The sequence below is a fragment of the Neoarius graeffei genome, chromosome 4 (genome assembly GCF_027579695.1).
Source record: "Neoarius graeffei isolate fNeoGra1 chromosome 4, fNeoGra1.pri, whole genome shotgun sequence".
Taxonomy (NCBI): domain Eukaryota; kingdom Metazoa; phylum Chordata; class Actinopteri; order Siluriformes; family Ariidae; genus Neoarius; species Neoarius graeffei.
This window is the reverse complement of record NC_083572.1, coordinates 7846014-7866566: the sequence shown is the minus strand read 5'-3', so window position 1 is coordinate 7866566 and position 20553 is coordinate 7846014. Positions and strand designations below refer to the sequence as shown.

The 20553-nt window shown below is 41.4% G+C and overlaps 1 protein-coding gene across 3 annotated transcripts in view; it reads right to left on the bottom strand.

Annotated features, from left to right (window-relative positions):
• Positions 1-17512: 17512 nt before the first annotated feature.
• Positions 17513-20553, bottom strand: part of cdk15 (cyclin-dependent kinase 15) — a 52584-nt gene continuing 49543 nt past the window's right edge. For all 3 annotated transcript variants that reach the window (XM_060918115.1, XM_060918116.1, XM_060918114.1), the window contains one exon: positions 17513-19051. In XM_060918115.1, coding sequence (XP_060774098.1) covers positions 18939-19051 — 113 coding nt within the window. In that variant the 3' untranslated portion in view covers positions 17513-18938. The remainder of the gene's footprint in view (positions 19052-20553) is intronic.

Sequence of the window (20553 nt, the reverse complement as noted above, 5' to 3'; positions counted from 1 at the left end):
GGCAGGGTTGCAAGGAGAAAGCCACTGCTCTCCAAAAAGAACATTGCTGCTCGTCTGCAGTTTGCTAAAGATCACGTGGACAAGCCAGAAGGCTATTGGAAAAATGTTTTGTGGACGGATGAGACCAAAATAGAACTTTTTGGTTTAAATGAGAAATGTTATATTTGGAGAAAGGAAAACGCTGCATTCCAGCATAAGAACCTTATCCCATCTGTGAAACATGGTGGTGGTAGTATCATGGTTTGGGCCTGTTTTGCTGCATCTGGGCCAGGACGGCTTGCCATCGTTGATGGAACAATGAATTCTGAATTATATCAGCGAATTCTAAAGGAAAATGTCAGGACATCTGTCCATGAACTGAATCTCAAGAGAAGGTGGGTCATGCAGCAAGACAACGACCCTCAGCACACAAGTCGTTCTACCAAAGAATGGTTATAGAAGAATAAAGTTAATGTTTTGGAATGGCCAAGTCAAAGTCCTAACCTTAATCCAATCGAAATGTTGTGGAAGGACCTGAAGCGAGCAGTTCATGTGAGGAAACCCACCAACATCCCAGAGTTGAAGCTGTTCTGTACGGAGGAATGGGCTAAAATTCCTCCAAGCCGGTGTGCAGGACTGATCAACAGTTACCGGAAACGTTTAGTTGCAGTTATTGCTGCACAAGGGGGGTCACACCAGATACTGAAAGCAAAGGTTCACATACTTTTGCCACTCACAGATATGTAATATATTGGATCATTTTCCTCAATAAATAAATGACCAAGTATAATATTTTTGTCTCGTTTGTTTAACTGGCTTCTCTTTATCTGCTTTTAGGACTTGTGTGAAAATCTGATGATGTTTTAGGTCATATTTATGCAGAAATATAGAAAATTCTAAAGGGTTCACAAACTTTCAAGCACCACTGTACCGTATATAATCTAAATTTTTAGATATAAAAAAGAACGACTTTCTATCCGTCTGTTTCCCACACATGCTCTGACAACAATGTGTCATTTTTCACACTGCTCCGTAGTTTCCTCAGTGCCAGACCACCTTTTGGTCTTCCTGTGCTGCAAACGAGATTATGACGATATGCATTGCTTATAGTCGTGAAAGGTGAATTGGTCATTCTCTTGTTAGCTTAAACGTAGAAGCAAAACGTGGAAAGTGTGGTAAAAATGCCAAAACATTGTTAAGGCTCGAAGGCATGCAATGAAAACACAGAGAATTGGTTTGATCTGGGAAAATGTAATGGTCCCTCGGGCTTGAGATTTGGAACGACTAGGCTGTGTCAGTGTTTTTAACACAGAAAACATGTTACAGTTCAATGAAATATGTTCATAGATGTTGGATCTGAAAGTATTTCTGAATAGTAATTAACTGCCTGTAAAGCAGTCTTCGCTGCTCTTCACACGGCCTCTTTCTCAACACCGTAACTTAATCTGACTCTTTTTGGAGGTCAATGAAAGGTCACACGTCCTTTATTAACCACTAATATGCCTGGATTCTACAGCATGTGATTCAGGCTCAGTCTCGCACGGAGGATGAATCCTCAACAATGCATCATTATTTCCTTGTAGATTCTTTCTTTCCCATCGTACTCGTGCTTATGTGGCCTGCATTCCTGGAGATAATGGCTATGTATTAGGGATATAACCGAATACAAATGCATTATTCAGAAAGAACAGATAACGGTGTTCTTAGCAGCGTGAGGGTGCGTATTTAATTTAAAACAAAAGCAAGCAAGAAAGAAACAACCAAAATCCTTCGAGCATAGGCTATGGCAAATTCAGGTTTAATCTGAATACAGATATATGGACCACGTTAACATTAAGATGAACAAGAACATGTCTGTCCCTCTCTGAGTTACATGTCAATCCTGAGACACCAGTGATGGATCCTGACCTGTTTTGCTCCTCAGACTCGCCTGATCCATCCTGATGCCCTACGTCTAGCTGGAGTCTCATTTCATCGCTCCTGTGGAGGACGGCCCCATATGGGCAGTCGAAAGTCGCACTTGGAAGACGGGTCTGGACACTTACAGTAATACATCTACTGTATGTCTGAGGACTTACAATTGGACTGCAGTTGTCAGGAACAGTTTTACACTCAAGTTTCCATCAATGAACAGTTTATAACTTCAACAAAACAGACTTCAGGTTAAAACTGTAATGCATTTCCTGGTTACACAGTTGTACTTTGTGACTATATAGGCTACAATTATAAGAGCAAATTATTTAGAATCATACTATCTGTTATCACCTATATGAGGATGGGTTCCCTTTTGAGTCTGGTTCCTCTCGAGGTTTCTTCCTCATGTCGTCTGAGGGAGTTTTTTCTCGCCACCATCGCCACAGGCTTGCTCAATGGGGATAAATTAGGGATAAAATTAGCTCATATTTAAAATCTTTAATTTTTCCATAAAGCTGCTTTGTGACAATGGCTGTTGTTAAAAGCGCCATACAAATAAACTTGACTTGACTTGACTTGAAACGAACATGTGGCACCGCACAATGCATTTACAGCATTCATCCTTAGTAACTGCCTGGTCAGGGTTGCGGAGGTTTAAATTTGGCTACTAGTATTTTTTATATATTTTTTTAATATATTTTGGGAAATCGACCAGTTAGATTTGTTAGAAAATATCACAGGGAGGTGCAAAGAAAAATACTGACTGCAGGAGCGGGATTAAAAAACAGTCCCTGGGCAAATATCTCAATTTGAAAGCAATTATGAACTCGAGTGATGTAGCTGAGGTTGAGGAAATGTCAGCTCTAGATTTCACACACTACGTTGACACACGTTCTACCTCTTGGCTTCTTTTCAGAGTTTCCAGAGGGATAGGGGATTGTGGTCAGGTTCGTTAAAGGGCCCATGGCACGGTGGTTTGTTGATGCTTTAAACGGGCTCGTGGAGGCTTCCGGATGTTATATCCGCAGCCTTTCTCGAAATGAACCCTCGGTACGTAGATATAGCCTCCTGGGAGAAAGCCCCATTTCAGCGCTTTTCCCAGTGCGTCGTTTTGCTAATGAGAAGCAGGAGGCGGGGAAGGGTAGACGGTGGGGGCGTGCCATGGGGGGAGGGGGAGGGGCTGCCGTCTGCCTCCCAAGCCGGCCGAGAGCGCTCCTCGTCGGGCACGGCCAGGCGGGCGAATGCCCTGGTCCGTCCACCCTGTCTAAAAAAATGGTACAACTCGAGCCCATGTACCTGGCTAACTGCAGGAAGCGGTTAGCTGCACAGCTAATGTAGCCATTGCTAGGCTAACGCACCGATTTTAAAACACGGCAAAACGACCAGTTATACACTTACTTGTTCGGTGTTTGTTGCTGATGCGACAGGGATGCTTGGCACAGACCCAGGCTTCAGTGACAGTTGATGTGCAAAACCTGCCCTACTGTCCCAAGTTGTGGAAACATTCATCAGGAAAATGCTTCTGACAAACATACACCGTCTTAGGTAGACTCGACGGCGTATTATTGAAGTAAATAAAATTAAGCCACTGCGTCTTCAGGGGCTCTCCCGTCGGCAGTAAAAACAGACTCCTTTCTGTGTTGTCACATCCATGTACAGCGCAATTTCCATGTTGTGTCTTCTATGGGCTCCTCACTACAAAATGTAGTCATGTGTTCTGCGCATGCGCAGTAGGCTTGGTAGGACAAACAGCAACTTTTGAGTTGGGCGGGCAATCCATACAGTGGGTGGGAATCCGGGGGGGGGGCGTGGGAATCATCTCCCTTGCTGACGTAGTAAAGGGAAGAGTTTATCAACGCGCCGTTTTGACGCGCCATTCTCAAATGTTGGGCATAGTTTGGTTTACACATTATGAAATTTCTAGCCACTGGGGTGACTTAAGAAGGTCAGAGGAACTCATTTTAACGTTAAAAAACCTCAGAAAGTGAAAATTTCATGCCATGGGACCTTTAAGAAAAACAAAACAAAACTATTCTTTCTGCTTTCAGCTATTCTGGGTTTAAATCCAAATTCAGAGGTGCTGGTTTACACCCCAATTATGTATAATGTTATACAGTTGACAGAGCAGTGCACGTAGCACCATTAAATCCGTATTTGTTTTTGTTTGTCCAACATCTGTGAAACCTGTTGCATAGCAGCCCTGTTTAATCAGTGATAAATCAGTGCAAGTGGCCTTGTGCACTCTGGTTAATCTCTCTAATTCGTTCAATTCTCTTTTAGGACTATAGCTGAAGCACTGGCGGGTAAACAGAGCAGGCCGCGAAGTCAAACAGAGCCACCAGGGCAACTCCATTTTAGGCAAAACACTGCACGCAAGCCCCCTGCTTTGTGTATAGTATTGGTAACAGGTTGGTATACATTTTACTTGATCTCAGTCCATCACGTGTCTTTTGCCTCTCTTTTTCTCTCACGCTCTCTTGCGCTCTGTCAAACACACATGCAATCATACAGCGCTTTTTTGTGCTCTGCGCTTGTTTTAACATGCACAACTCATCAGTGGCTCACTGTTGATCATGATCATGATGATCCGGTGGGGCTTGCTGGGTTAAGCGTTTCCCAGGGAGGAGCCAGGTGAGCGGGTGGAGAGACACGCTGGAGGCTCCAGATGGATTAAATCTGTCCACAGTTTACTGTTTATATTGTACGCAGTATTAAAAGGTTCACGAGTTACTCATTTTGGCTTAGGATAAGCCACATTTATCACTGTAAGTTGAAATGCCTGAAATATGAAGGTCCAAACATAGAAACTTGTGGAACACCTTACTATATACAATTTACAGAAAATTCCAGACATGCATACAGATACACATATGAGTGTGTGTGAAAGTGTGTGTGCTCTGACAAATATATATTTGAAGTTATTTATATGTACTCTGTGTGTACACTTCACACCCAGCCCAACCCTTGACTGTCTTGTTACCAATCGTGGTCACCGATTTCTCTACGGAAAAAGTCATTTCAATTTTCTTCTCTTGTTCTCTCACTCTATCTTCCATTCGCTTTCATCCCCTCCACTGCTCTCGCTCTCTCTTTCTCTCTGTCTCTCATCCCCTCACTCTAGATTAGACCTCTGTTATTTTGCATTCCATCTTTGAGAAAGTGGAGCTGACGAAAACCAGATGACGGCCCCGTGTACAAGCATTTATCCTTCTCCTTCCACCAGCGCTAACACACGCTCGCCATCTTCCTATCTGTCCTCACGTTCATGCTCATCCGCTCCCTCTGCTCATCGGACTCCATCCTTTTATATCTGTTTTATTACTTTTATTTATTTATTTTCCCATAATTATTTGTAGGCAAGAGACAAGGATTCCAGCAGTGCCTATTTCTCATCCCATTCTGACTCTGTGGATCATTCAAATTTTTTTTTAAATTTGATCTTTTTCATGTTATCCAATGTTGGAGAGCAGCTAGCTACAAGGAGTGATCTTACGAGCATGGAAGTAGCTGAGCTATTTTCAAAATAGCGTTTTCCACTCACTAGCTGCTTTGTTTTCCACCAAGTAGCATGAAAAAAAAAACTAGCAAGTAGCATAAAACTAACAAGCTAGATAATTCCAGAAATGAACTGAATTAAGAGTAGTAGTCTAGCAGTGACAATGTTTTACAGTTAAGTAATGTTAGCTTCTTACTAAGAGTGGTTTACAAATAAAAAAGCACAATTTTTGTAATGGCATACCCTGGACAAAGTACATACAAGGAATTAGCTGTACAATAAAATGAAAATCTCAGTTGATCTCCCTCAGTTTCACAAAGCAACTTCAGTGAGCGATAGTTGGCTAATTTTTCTTATTAGCCAAATTTATTTCGGCTAAAGCTTAGCTAGTTTAAATTATGAGTACTTGGCAGGTTATACTTGCAAAATAACTTCAGTTAGCAGTAGATAGCTACTTTTTTTTCTGAGTAGCTTGTAAATATAGCTTTATCAAAAGGTAGTTTCTGTTTTAAGCTATTTTAAGTCACAATTGCAAGATAGATCAGTTCAGTTCACTGTTTTTGTTAAGGTGACCAGATTTCTGAGAAGAAAACCAGGGACATTTTTAGTTCGGTGATGAAAATATCATTAAAACATCTAACGTTTTCGTCTGGGCGGCACGGTGGTGTAGTGGTTAGCGCTGTCGCCTCACAGCAAGAAGGTCCGGGTTCGATCCCTGTGGCTGGCGAGGGCCTTTCTGTGTGGAGTTTGCATGTTCTCCCTGTGTCCGCGTGGGTTTCCTCCGGGTGCTCCGGTTTCCCCCACAGTCCAAAGACATGCAGGTTAGGTTAACTGGTGACTCTAAATTGACCGTAGGTGTGAATGTGAGTGTGAATGGTTGTCTGTGTCTATGTGTCAGCCCTGTGATGACCTGGTGACTTGTCCAGGGTGTACCCTGCCTTTCGCCCGTAGTCAGCTGGGATAGGCTCCAGCTTGCCTCCGACCCTGTAGGACAGGATAAAGCGGCTAGAGATAATGAGATGAGATGTTTTCATCTTTATCATTAAAAAAGGGGGGGACATTTCTGGTTTTCATGTATTTCGATCATGCATTGCATAAAAGGTGGCATAGTGGTGAAAGTGGGTCGCACTGTTGCCTTACAACAAGAAGGTTCTGGGTTCAAGCCCAGCAGCTGACGGAGGCCTTTCTGTGTGGAGTTTGCATGTGCTCCGGTTTTTCCTAAAGGCATGCAGGTTAGGCTAATTGGTGGCTCTAAACTGTCTGTAGGTATCTGAATGGTTGAGAGGAGAAAACCTCGATAATAATCCAGTAGAAGGCAACGGGAAGCCACCACTGTAATGTTCCCGAGGCACTTTGATGGCTGAAGCCGTCAGAGTGGCCACGTCACTGTAGTGATATGCCAAAATGGATGGATTGCATAAAAAGTGGGATTTTCTTCACTGAGTGCACTGTAGGCTGATTCTGCAACTGCTTTAGGTTAACATTAATAAAAGGCAATGTGAAAATCTCTGGTATGGGTACGGTACACAGTTTAGATTTATAGACTTTTAAATTGTAGGCTAGCTGAAACAGATGTTTTAGACTCATGAAAGTAAATATATGAAATTAATTACCATATATGCCACTTGTCTTCTTTCTCTTTAGTCCCTTCACTCTTTTTACTCCCTTAATTTCTCACTCTTTTCTCCTCCCTGTCTAATCTTTAACAATGAACAGTACACTATTAGATAAAATACTTATTCCTATTGCGTGCTTGAATTTCGTTTATTCAAATTTATCTCAAACTTTTCAGGTACAGTGATTTTTTTTTTGGAAAAGGCAAGGGATACATTTAATGAATTACACGGCTTTCAGGTAAGAACTTAATGAACGTTCGAGGAGGTAATGCCAGAGATACGAAAATCTACCATGGTTTACTATGGTTTTACCATGGTTTTTATGTAGTAACCATGATTCTACCATGGTATCTCATGGTGATTCTAAGTACTATGAACCAACCATAGTATTACTATGGTTCATCCATAGTACTGCAGTAGCTGTGGTAGCATCATAGTTGTATGTGTAATAGGTCATAGTAACTACGAAATTAGTTTAAAAAGGGATAGTATGGTTTTTAAAAGGATGCACTAACTGTAGTATTACCATGCTTTTGTCCAACAGTCAATGCTCTAGAGAAGGATCTTGATTAACAGCCCAGATACATTAACATTTACTTAGAACCTAAAAATTTAAGTGAACATTGAGGTAAAATGCACCATGGTTTTCATGGTTACCCAAAAAACCATGAATAACTATAAACCATGGTAAAACCATGGTTAGTTTTCATAGTAAAACCATGGTTAATTTTCGTAAGGGATCATAGCCATCACTTACAAACATTTCTAACGTTATGGCGAATTGTGTTGTAGTGGTTACATCACAAAAAATAGAATTTTAACCCATTGGCAGGAAAAACTACTGCCAAAATGGTACCACAGACAACGCCAAATATAGCCTATACCATCTGAATATACTTCCCACTGACGGAATTGATCTATATTTGAAAAAACATAAGATTACAATTATCCGATCCTTATAACCTCCCTGGTATCCTTTTTAAATCCACTGAGGATACAAATGATTCCTGATCTCTCATAGCCTAAATTGTAGCCATAGCTGAATTGACGACCGAGCCTATACGAGTAGCATTAATCAAAATGTGTAGTCCGCTACACATCACAACAAATTATGCAAATTACTGACACTTTGGTAACATTACCATAAGCCTACAGCTTGACATAGCCTGTAGGATATAGCCTGTATAGGCTATATTTACTCTGTAGGATAACACACCAATTTGGGTGTAAGTTAGCTTATGCTGTTGAACTGTTATAATTTTACCTCAGCTGGATTTTTGTTACAGCAACGCGACATCTAGCAACAACTTCAGCTGACTGATTGGCGCTGCACTGAGCTTTCTCCTGCTAGCATTGACCGCGGTTTGTTAGGTCAACCGCTACATCTCAATGTTATGTCATATACAACATCGCAAAATGTAGCTTATACATTTAAAGGCTAAATAACATAGATGACAAACAATGTCACTTAGGCCTACAAAGAAAAGACTATGGTTCACTTGTTCAGGAGCGGATGAAGCGATCTGTCAAAGCTGAATGAATGACTTTAGTTAAGGCAAAGATTCTAGCGTGCCGCTAAAAAGTTGTTCCCCAGCTCCACCAATCAAAATACTGGAAAGGCTATCGCCAGAAGTGTTCGAGAACACCTCTGCTATCGACCTGAGCCTGTCTTAAAGTGATCCACAAAACAATACGTGAGGCATCTGCTGAAATCTGGTAGATGTTTTGGACTGTTTTTTTTTTTCTGGCATGGTTAAAAACGAAGACATTTCCAGGGACAGGCCACCAAAAACAGGAACATCTGGTCATCCTTGTTTTTGTCTCAGCAGTTTGTAGTGTAGCTTAGTTGTTTTAAATCACGAGTGGCTTGGAGCTTGAAAAGTTACTGGCACAGTTGCTTCAGTTATGTGTTGCAAGTTATTGTTTTCAGTAGCTTGAGCTAACTTTTTCAGAACTGTAGTTTGGACCTAGTTTAGCTGTTTTGAATCATATTTCGTTTGTAGTTTGACACATTCCAGTTGCAAAGTGGTTTGTTAGCTATTTTATCAAATAGGCAGTTTTGATATAACTGCTATTTTAAGTCACACATAGCTTGTAACTAGACTAGTCGCAATTGCAAGATACTTTCAGTTAGCTTGTAGCTAGTTATGCCGAGTTTTATCAAATAAGTAGTTTGGCTGTAGCTTAGTTGCGTAAAATTTTCACTTGGAACATACAGTAACAGTCAAATAAGTAAGCGTGTCTAAATATTTGACTGGTATAGGTGTATGTAAGTGTAGTTAGCTATGTTTTTCCTCAGCTTGTAGTATAGCGAGCTAGTTTGCTGTAGTTAGCTACCTATTTTGAGTAACTTGTAGTGTAGTTACTTTCTTTATCATGAATGGTTTGTAGTGTGGCATGTTTGCAAAAAAAAGTAGAAAAAATATAGGCTAAATAAAAAAAACAAAGAAAAAACTTTTTAATATACTTTACTGTTGTAGTTTTTGAATTCATGTCTTAGATTGACTTCTTTATAGCAATTAAAATCATTCAGTCATCACGTAAAAGCAGTCTGTTTACTGGAAATATATTAAATGACATTCCAGTATGGTTTTCATTAGTGCCTTTAAACCAGGAATATGTTCACAATATAGCTCATGCATTATTGTGTAATTACCGGGAGTGTGTGTGTGTGCGTAGGGAAGTGCAGTTTTTCAGTCCAACAATCTAAATCATTGCCATATGAACTTCATCATCCCACACAGAGGCAGTCCATGTGTTTTCAGCAGCAGAAAGCAGCAGACATGTAACTGGTGAAGAACAGATCACACTGCTATGACCTCAGCGTTAAATTTAGTTCCAGACTCAACTAAACCTGATCGCGTGTGTAGGTTATGGCTGCTAAGTTGATGTGCAGTGTCACATGCTATTCTGATGCATTGGGTGGTAACTTCCCAGATGATGTTCGTTAAGGATTCAACAGGTTTGAAAGTCTGTTTTACTCTCAGTGATTCTACAGACTGCGATAACGTGCATTCTCCATGTCGGATTATGTAAAGAAGATCCTCTCACGATAGACCTGCGATGAAAGAAATACATGTACAGTACAGTGGTGCTTGAAAGTTTGTGAACCCTTTAGAATTTTCTATATTTCTGCATAAATATGACCTAAAACATCATCAGATTTTCACACAAGTCCTAAAAGTAGATAAAGAGAACCCAGTTAAACAAATGGGACAAAAATATTATACTTGGTCATTTATTTATTGAGGGAAATGATCCAATATTACATATCTGTGAGTGGCAAAAGTATGTGAACCTTTGCTTTCAGTATCTGGTGTGACCCCCTTGTGCAGCAATAACTGCAACTAAACGTTTGCGGTAACTGTTGATCAGTCCTGCACACCGGCTTGGAGGAATTTTAGCCCATTCCTCCATATAGAACAGCTTCAACTCTGGGATGTTGGTGGGTTTCCTCACATGAACTGCTCGCTTCAGGTCCTTCCACAACATTTCGATTGGATTAAGGTCAGGACTTTGACTTGACCATTCTAAAACATTAACTTTATTCTTCTTTAACCATTCTTTGGTAGAATGACTTGTGTGCTTAGGGTCGTTGTCTTGCTGCATGACCCACCTTCTCTTGAGATTCAGTTCATGGACAGATGTTCTGACATTTTCCTATAGAATTCACTGGTATAATTCAGAATTCATTGTTCCATCAATGATGGTAAGCTGTCCTGGCCCAGATGCAGCAAAACAGGCCCAAACCATGATACTACCACCACCATGTTTCACAGATGGGATAAGGTTCTTATGCTGGAATGCAGTGTTTTCCTTTCTCCAAACATAACGCTTCTCATTTAAACCAAAAAGTTCTATTTTGGTCTCATCCATCCACAAAACATTTTTCCAATAGCCTTCTGGCTTGTCCTCATGATCTTTAGCAAACTGCAGACGAGCAGGAATGTTCTTTTTGGAGAGCAGTGGCTTTCTCCTTGCAACCCTGCCATGCACACCATTGTTGTTCAGTGTTCTCCTGATGGTGGACTCATGAACATGAACATTAGCCAATGTGAGAGAGGCATTCAGTTGCTTAGAAGTTACTCTGGGGTCCTTTGTGACCTTGCCGACTATTACACGCCTTGCTCTTGGAGTGATCTTTGTTGGTCGACCACTCCTGGGGAGGGTAACAATGGTCTTGAATTTCCTCCATTTGTACACAATCTGTCTGACTGTGGATTGGTGGAGTCCAAAATCTTTAGAGATGGTTTTGTAACCTTTTCCAGCCTGATGAGCATCAACAACGCTTTTTCTGAGGTCCTCAGAAATCTCCTCTCTTCGTGCCATGATACACTTCCACAAACATGTGTTGTGAAGATCAGACTTTGATAGATCCCTGTTCTTTAAATAAAACAGGGTGCCCACTCACACCTGATTGTCATCCCATTGATCGAAAACACCTGACTCTCATTTCACCTTCAAATTGCCTGCTAATCCTGGAGGTTCACATACTTTTGCCACTCACAGATATGTAATATTGGATCATTTTCCTCAATAAATAAATGACCAAGTATAATATTTTTGTCTCATTTGTTTAACTGGGTTCTCTTTATCTACTTTTAGGACTTGTGTGAAAATCTGATGACGTTTTAGGTCATATTTATGCAGAAATATAGAAAATTCTAAAGAGTTCACAAACTTTCAAGCACCACTGTATATGATTTTTCTGCTTACGCCATCGATCAGCGTGATCTGGACTCGTACAGAATACAGCGTCATATAAATAGATACATTATTCAGTGTTTAACTATTCATATTTCAGTATTTTGCCATTGCTGTATTTGTAGTTGTCCCATGGGGTTTTGCGTAATCCTCCTGTTCGAATATTGTCACGATGCAAACACTTTGAAATTTTAATAAAAGAATTTCTCACACTGCGAGTAAATTGGCCGTCATTATGTGTTTGAAGACCACTGATCTCATCTCACGACCAAAGAATTCTTTTGGGCCATAAATAGTCCATCATAAAGCCGATTTAAGAAGGTTAGACTTGTACCATTCAAAAAAAAAAAAAGCCTTCTCTCAACGTCTTAAAGTATCAGACAAAATATACACAATAATGGTTTGCTTTGTAATGTTCTTAGAATATTGCTCGCACAAGATTTCCAGGTAGACAAAAAACCGCCCTAAAAAACTAACATTATGTTTCTATAATACTAAAATGCGCCTAATTCACAAAATTGTACAAGCTCTGCATGAAGCTGTACAAGTTTCTAGAGTTTAATCCGGTGCAATTAGCTGTAAAAGTGAGATGACCACACCTTAACTCATCCCATTCTCATTATCTCTAGCCGCTTTATCCTTCTACAGGGTCGCAGGCAAGCTGGAGCCTATCCCAGCTGACTACGGGCGAAAGGCGGGGTACACCCTGGACAAGTCGCCAGGTCATCACAGGGCTGACACATAGACACAGACAACCATTCACACTCACATTCACACCTACGCTCAATTTAGAGTCACCAGTTAACCTAACCTGCATGTCTTTGGACTGTGGGGGAAACCGGAGCACCCGGAGGAAACCCATGCGGACACGGGGAGAACATGCAAACTCCGCACAGAAAGGCCCTCGACGGACCCGGGGCTCGAACCCGGACCTTCTTGCTGTGAGGCGACAGCGCTAACCACTACACCACCATGCCGCCCCCACACCTTAACTGACCTGTTAATCATGATGTACTTTGAAATTGCGAACAAGGCAACTAGTAATTATCAAATAAAGACACTTTAATGACTTGAGTTCATGTTCTAAGATGTTTGAGCATTGTTCAACAGAAACTTCCGAGAATTATGAGAATGCAATGCTTACCGTAGATACAGCAATAACACACTATGCAAATATGTCAAGAATGCTTTACAACAGGCATCAGTAACTCACAGGTATTAAGACTTAAGTCACAAACTCGTGCACGGTAAAGCCAGCGAAAGAAATGAACGTTCCGAAAAACAACTTTCCTGCAACATTATTTTAAAAACTATGCCCGAAATAACCAGACGATCGGACACAGGAATGTTGTTCGAGGGAAAAGTTTCTCGAACGTCGCTGGTGCAATCAGACATGAAAAATGACTGTGCCTTTAATAACCTGTCAGTCATAAAGTACTTTGAAATTGATGTTGCGCAACTGGAGGAAAGTTGAGAATGTAATGTTTTGATACTTTAGTATGCACTGTTTGAACTTTAGTAACTTAATATTGTGTGGACTTATTTCTGGCTGAAGCTACGTGGAGCTTAGTTGCTACGGAGTTCCTTGCTGAAACAAAAGCAGGAATGACGGAAAGCGTAAATGAGACCATGAAAGACAAGAGTCGTCCTCTCCAAATCCCATTATCTTTGAGGAAACCAGCGCTCCTCTGCTAGGCCACTCGCCAGGCCACGCTTTTTCTCTCTCTCTCTCTCTCGAAATCACTCTATCATTTGCATGTTAAATATGGGTGGGTATTCTGTTGGTAATGCTTATAGGCTAGTGATAAGCAGATTGAATTAACAGTCAGTGGGGGGCTTTTGTCAACAGATTCGATCTCATGCGGAATCGGGAAACGAGAGAGAGAGAAAAATAAAGAGAGAGGAGAAATAAAGATTGCAGTCCAAAACAAAGCCACAGCTTGAAGAGTTTTCAATGCGGACTGCAGTCTTGGAATGTTTTTCTTATCTCTCGCTTCTCGCAGCCAGCCGTTGGATGTTTCCGATCCAAAAGGATAGTTTTAGCGTTGGAAAAGGGAGGAGCGGAGGAAGGGCTTCAAATATATCTGGGTCTTTTCTCACACTCGCACTGAGATGAAAGCAACCCCCTCCACCTTCTTGTTTTACACTTTACCCCAAGACCCTGTGGCTTACCCATGGTCCGAACCTAAATCTAGCCCCCAGGCCTGGTGAGGCCTACACAGCGTCGAGGTTTTGTGTGTCTGGCAGCAGCTGTCTCTTGCATCTGTCTGGCGGAGCTGTGAATAAACACAGAGAGATAAACAGAACAGCGTGGAGACACAGACCACACGCCGTGGCCGTCACACTCTTGGATACGCTAACATGCTTTTACGACATAAGACAAATGCTACCGAAAACCTCCAAATGTAATCGAGCGAACCGAATGCCTTCGTTTATTTGAGGATGTCGACAGGTTACCGCAATGCTTATTACTCTTCCAATCTAACCAAGATTAACTCGGGTGTCTGGGGAAAACCTGTGATTCGTAGCAGACAGTCAGAAGAAGCCCAGTCATGTCAGGCAAGAAGTTTCGCATCTGATTAGTTATGTAAACGCAGCAAAGGAGGAAGAGGAGGAAGAGGAGGTGGTGGTGAAAGATAGACGTTCGATTGCTGTAACTCATCACGAGCTGAGACTGTAAGGCACACTTGGAATGGTTTCATCTTTTAACTTTGGTGGCACAGACATTGTGTATAGTATATCTGTAAGACGAGCCAGTAGGGTGTGAACTTGTAAATACGTGCACACACATGATCCTCATGCACAAAAATCTTTGCTGCCTTTGTGTTGTTCCCAAGGATGGTTCAATACAATACCACTAGTGTGAAATGGATACACACTATTTATCTCAAGAGAATGGCATGTGTGTCTATATATATATATATATATATATATATATATATATATATATATATATATATATACACCTGGGCAAAAGTCTTATTTCTTCTACATTATATATTGCTGCACAAGGGGGTCACACCAGATACTGAAAGCAAAGGTTCACATACTTTTGCCACTCACAGATATGTAATATTGGATCATTTTCCTCAATAAATAAATGACCAAGTATAATATTTTTGTCTCATTTCTTTAACTGGGTTCTCTTTATCTACTTTTAGGACTTGTGTGAAAATCTGATGATGTTTTAGGTCATATTTATGCAGAAATATAGAAAATTCTAAAGGGTTCACAAACTTTCAAGCACCACTGTAGGTCCAGGGATGACCTGGAATTTTGCAGATCGAAACAAAATTTATGTATGGGCCCCAGGGAGGTCCCTGGTGGGCACAACATCCACCCACCTCCTCCTTCAATGCCTTTCACGTTACATTTATCAACACAAGCTCTCGACAGATCTTCACTAAACTTGGCACATAGGTACAGGAGATAGCCACAATTTGGCAGAACTCAGAAATTCCATATTTGGGCCCCAGGGGGTCCCTGGTGGGCCCCTGGGCGGTGGATGTTTGGATTTTTGTTTGGCTTGGGTTAACATCACCATTTCCTGATGGAGCTTCACCAAATTTCACATGGAATTCTGGGGGTAACCCAGAATTTTGCAAAACCCAGGCAACACCAGGTAACCTGCTAGTTTCCTTATAAAACTGCACTCATTGTACCTGACACTGCTATTTTTTTGAAGCAAAGGGTCGTCTCACACCAAATATCGACTGTAATATTGATTTCTTATGGCGCACTGCTGTTTATAGTATTTTTTTTTTTTAATGTTGAAAGATTTCATTTCATCATTTTTAAGCCATTTTTGGTCTACAGCAATTCCAGAGAAATAAATGTATAACTTGAAATTTTCCACCATGGGAAAGGACAAGTTTTTTTTGTTTAATATGTCACACATTTGTCCATATATCATAATACTGTTGTACACTACCGTTCAAAAGTTTGGGGTCACTTTGAAATATCCTTATTTTTGAAAGAAAAGCACTGTTCTTTCCAACGAAGATCACTTTAAACTAATCAGAAATCCACTCTATACATTGCTAATGTGGTAAATGACTATTCTAGCTGCAAATGTCTGGTTTTTGGTGCAATATCTCCATAGGTGTATAGAGGCCCATTTCCAGCAACTCTCACTCCAGTGTTCTAATGGTACAATGTGTTTGCTCATTGCCTCAGAAGGCTAATGGATGATTAGAAAACCCTTGTACAATCATGTTAGCACAGCTGAAAACAGTTGAGCTCTTTAGAGAAGCTATAAAACTGACCTTCCTTTGAGCAGATTGAGGTGGGGTTTACATTAGACCGTATCAGCGGATCATCAGATTAACGTTTTTAAAAACGATTAGCGTGCACACAGCAACGCCAATACACGATTCGCGTGCACACAGCAACGCCAATACACGGATACGCTAATCACATGACTAATTCGGCACGTAAGTTGAAATGTGTCAGTGCGGCTCATCGCTTCCTCCTCAGCGGCTGCGCTCCAAATCACTCCACCCTGAACAGCGAGTGCCCTCTGGAGGGTGCGCACTCCGGCCCTGCGCAGCTCACAGAGCGCGCGAGTGAAGTGCACGAGCAGTGATTCGGGACTGAGCCGCTGTGCGCAAGTCACTTACCACTTGCAAGTGGAAGGATGGCAAGCCTAAAAACAATCATAACTACACAATGGGCAGTATTTGCATCAGTATTTGCAGTATTTTCATACTTTTATACTCTAATGAAAGGTGATACAAGGCGGAAGTCCGCGCCGTTTTTCAGCAGTCGCGTCACATGACCAACGCCAGCGAATCAGGAAGGTGGATGTCACAGTGACGTTGTCCAATGACGACGCCAGCTAGAGCTCAGCACAGCGTATCCGCGTATTCTGAATGTTTACACAGCACCGGAGCTGACACGATCTAGATTGAATACGTGGACCCTGGCGGATTCCCGTTTCCCGGCGTTTCCAGGCGTTTTAATGTAAACGGACAGTGCATCCGCGAAGAAAACGAGACAGATACGGTCTAATGTAAACTTGGCCTGAGTTTCTGGAGCATCACATTTGTGGGGTCGATTAAATGCTCAAAATGGCCAGAAAAATGTCTTGACTATATTTTCTATTCATTTGACAACTTATGGTGGTAAATAAAAGTGTGACTTTTCATGGAAAACACAAAATTGTCTGGGTGACCCCAAACTTTTGAACGGTAGTGTATATTCACACTTATTCTTGAAAGAAAACAGCACACAAGTCAAACACATTCAATCCTGTAACCTTGTAAGGTGACGTAAAATTAATATATAACCATCGTCTAAAATGTCTGAGCACCAGGTTACGAGACCACATCAAGACGATTTAAGCCCAGCGAAGCAAATGTGGAGAAAATTATGAGTAACTGCTTTGAATCATTTCATCAAAGCATGCTGACTGTGCCTCGGAGAGGAAACTCAACACACAGGGCTTTTGTCTGCGCTGAGATCAGCTCTTCTGAGAATCGGTGGGAGACGTGTTTAATGTGCAGGTGACCTGGAATGTGATGGAGTGCCATCGTTCGGCTGCTACGGCAGTGATGGGAGAATGGTTTGATTAGAAGTATGAACTAGTGTTAAAAAAATGCATGAGGGGGGGAAAAAAAGGATGAAGTGAGGGAAGTGCATGAAGTGTGTGTGTGAAAACCCCTGCAGGTATGTTTGCAACCCTACCCTTGTGAGAGTCTTTGTGTGACATTTCACAATGTACTGTTCTTTATATTTCTCACCATGTGTTGTGATAAGGCTTGAAGGTGTTTTCTTTTCTTTTCTTTTAGGAAAACAAGGAAAATATAGACGAGAGATATTTATTTGAACAAGAACAGAAGTCAGGATTTGGATTAATATATATACACACACATGTGCGACATTGGCTGTGCTCTGCTCACGTTACACACCTGTATGGATATGAACTCATCATACAGCCGATGATTCGGGTCATCAGTGTACGCAGATGTTGCTCCAATAGCTGGAATGGTATGTGAGATCATATCCTACATTATACACCTGTTTCCGGGTTTTAATCAGCGAGCAGTGAGTATGAATAAACAGCCTGATTAACAGGCGAAAAAGGTTAAAGAAACCCATTCTATCAACAGAGAGTACAAAGAACTGGTTTTAAAAAAAAAAAAAAAAAAAAAGCATACAGGCTAAATGCTGCACCGAAATCGCACAAGATGTCAAACTGAAGGAACAGTCAGACAGGACCATGGGGGGAAAAAAACCCCCGACACATCATCTGAAAGGATTTGGAAGAATGAAGAACTTCCAGGAAAGTATCTCTCTCTTTCTCTCTCTCTCTCCGTCCTTGGGAGTATCTGGGATCGGCTCCAGCTCTTGTTCCCATATGGCCATGACCTTTCAATTTGCAATTTGCCTCGAACACTCATGGGTCAGCATGCATATGTGAGAGATTTTACCCATCCCCTCCCTCCTTTCTGGCTCACTTTATTCCATGTTAATGGGTCTTCTGGAAAAATATTTACCAAAGCTACATAAATTACATTATATGCTACAGAGATGCCAAGATTGCTAACAAGAAACTCCAGCATTTGTCAACGTGCACCAAGCAACAGTGAGAAAGCAACGATGTATATTTCTGGTGTTAACTGATAGTTAATAAGAGGCGGTTCCTCAATTCTTTTACCAACCAAAGACACCACAGCCCCGCCTTCACGTCTTCGACTGGCTCGCCAGACTGATGCTTGTCAAACTTCACTGAAGAAAGCGAAAACAACCGCTACCAGATGCAAATGCAGACCTTCCACGTCCTTTGAATTCGCTTCCGTGAGTTTGCTTTTTGAAAGGTTTCGATTTTATTTGAATTTGTTCTCACTGACTGTTGGCGAGAAGTTTTCAGGCGTCAAAAAACTACAAAATACAAAATATTACGGCTAAACTGGAGATCTTGGCGACTCTGTATGCGATATCAAAAGTGCTACTTATGTCGAGTCATTCACAGATTTCAATCTCAGAGCTTCAAGAACTCCAGCACATCCTTCAGGTCAAATATCCATCCATCCATCCATCCATCCACAAGACCTAACCACTGCACAGTCACTGCAAATGGATGGTGCTCTTAAAAACAACACTCAGGATCGTCCTATTATTCTTGCTAACGAGGAATCCAGAATGACCCTCCATTACCAAGAGCTTGTTCTTTCTTTCCTCCTCTTCTGAAAAGTTCTGTGTGGTCAACGTGGGCCATCAGGAGCCTATCACCAGCATTTCCCTTGGGGCACGAGGGAGGATTTCATCTGTCTGCTGGGGCTGAAGATATCATTCACTTCCGTCTCCAACCTCACCCCAGGCACCTTGAAGACGGATACGGCTGACAGAAAGACGAGTGAGAAAAACACATTCATCAGATTTCACTGATATCACCAATATTATGATTTACAGCTGTTCAAAAGATTTTTAAAGGAATACTCCGGAACTTTTTTAAAAAAAATCTAATCCCACACTACTACAGTTCTTACCACAAACCGGAATTTCAACACGTTATCCTACGCTGAGGAAACTTCTGTACTCAAAACTTACTTATAATGGAAGTCTAAGGGCAGTTGTGTGTGTAAATGTTTATTGAAACACAATGTATTTCTTTAAAACAGTTTCATGAAATGTTCAGTCCCATGTAAATTCAGGTCTGAATCTTTTAAATTTCATCCTTTCCGAGAGAACGGAATTTGTGATTAGGTGAGTCTGGTTGCACGTGGATTGTTCTCGTGGAACTCGGGGGCAGATGTTGTATATTTTGTTTGAAATATTTAATTAGAAAGTACATTAACATACATGTATACATACAGGATGCTTTTTTGATGGAATAAAAACAAGTGTTCTATCCCCTTCTAGCAGGTTTCATTCATTTGGTTCGATATCATGCAATATTGTTAGCATATCGCTTATCCTACGTGTATTACATCGCTCTACCCAATGGAGAATGAGCGTTGAATATGGTTTACAATATTGCATGGTTGTCAAGACAACATGACATCACACGTTGGAGACGTAAAACTTCCTCACTAGCGAGCAAGCGATTGTGACAATTTGTAAACAAACATGGCCGCCAGGTTTGCTTCATTAAATACGGAAGGTTTTGAGAGAACTTTGAAACAGAAAGACGCGCTGAACACCCAAAAGGAATGTGTATGTATTATAATAATAATATTGGCTGGCTTTTTTTCATCGTATATCAGATATATTCCATTCAGGTGGTGTTTACATTAGACCGTATCAGCGGATCATCAGATTAAGGTTTTTAAAACGATTTGCGTGCACACAGCAACGCCAATACACGGATACGCTAATCACATGACTAATTAGACGGCACGTAAGTTGAAATGTGTCAGTGCGGCTCAGCGCTTCCTCCTCAGCGGCTGCGCTCCAAATCACTCCGCCCTGAACAGCGAGTGCCCTCTGGAGGGTGCGCACTCCGGCCCTGCGCAGCTCACAGAGCGCGCGAGTGAAGCGCACGAGCAGTGATTCGGGACTGAGCTGCTGTGTGTGTGATCCCAGTGCATATCGGGCATGCGCAAGTCACTCACCACTTGCAAGTGGAAGGATGGCAAGCCTAAAGACAATCATAACTACACAATGGGCAGTATTTGCATCTTACCATGAACAACATTAAGAATGACAAAGCAAAGCATTATATTCATACTTTTATACTCTTTAATGAAAAACAAAAAGGTGATACAAGGCGGAAACAATAGCAGGAAGTGAAGTCCGCGCCGTTTTTCAGCAGTCGCGTCACATGACCAACGTGGCATGAACAACGCCAGCGAATCAGGAAGGTGGATGTCACAGTGACGTTGTCCAATGACGAAGTCAGCT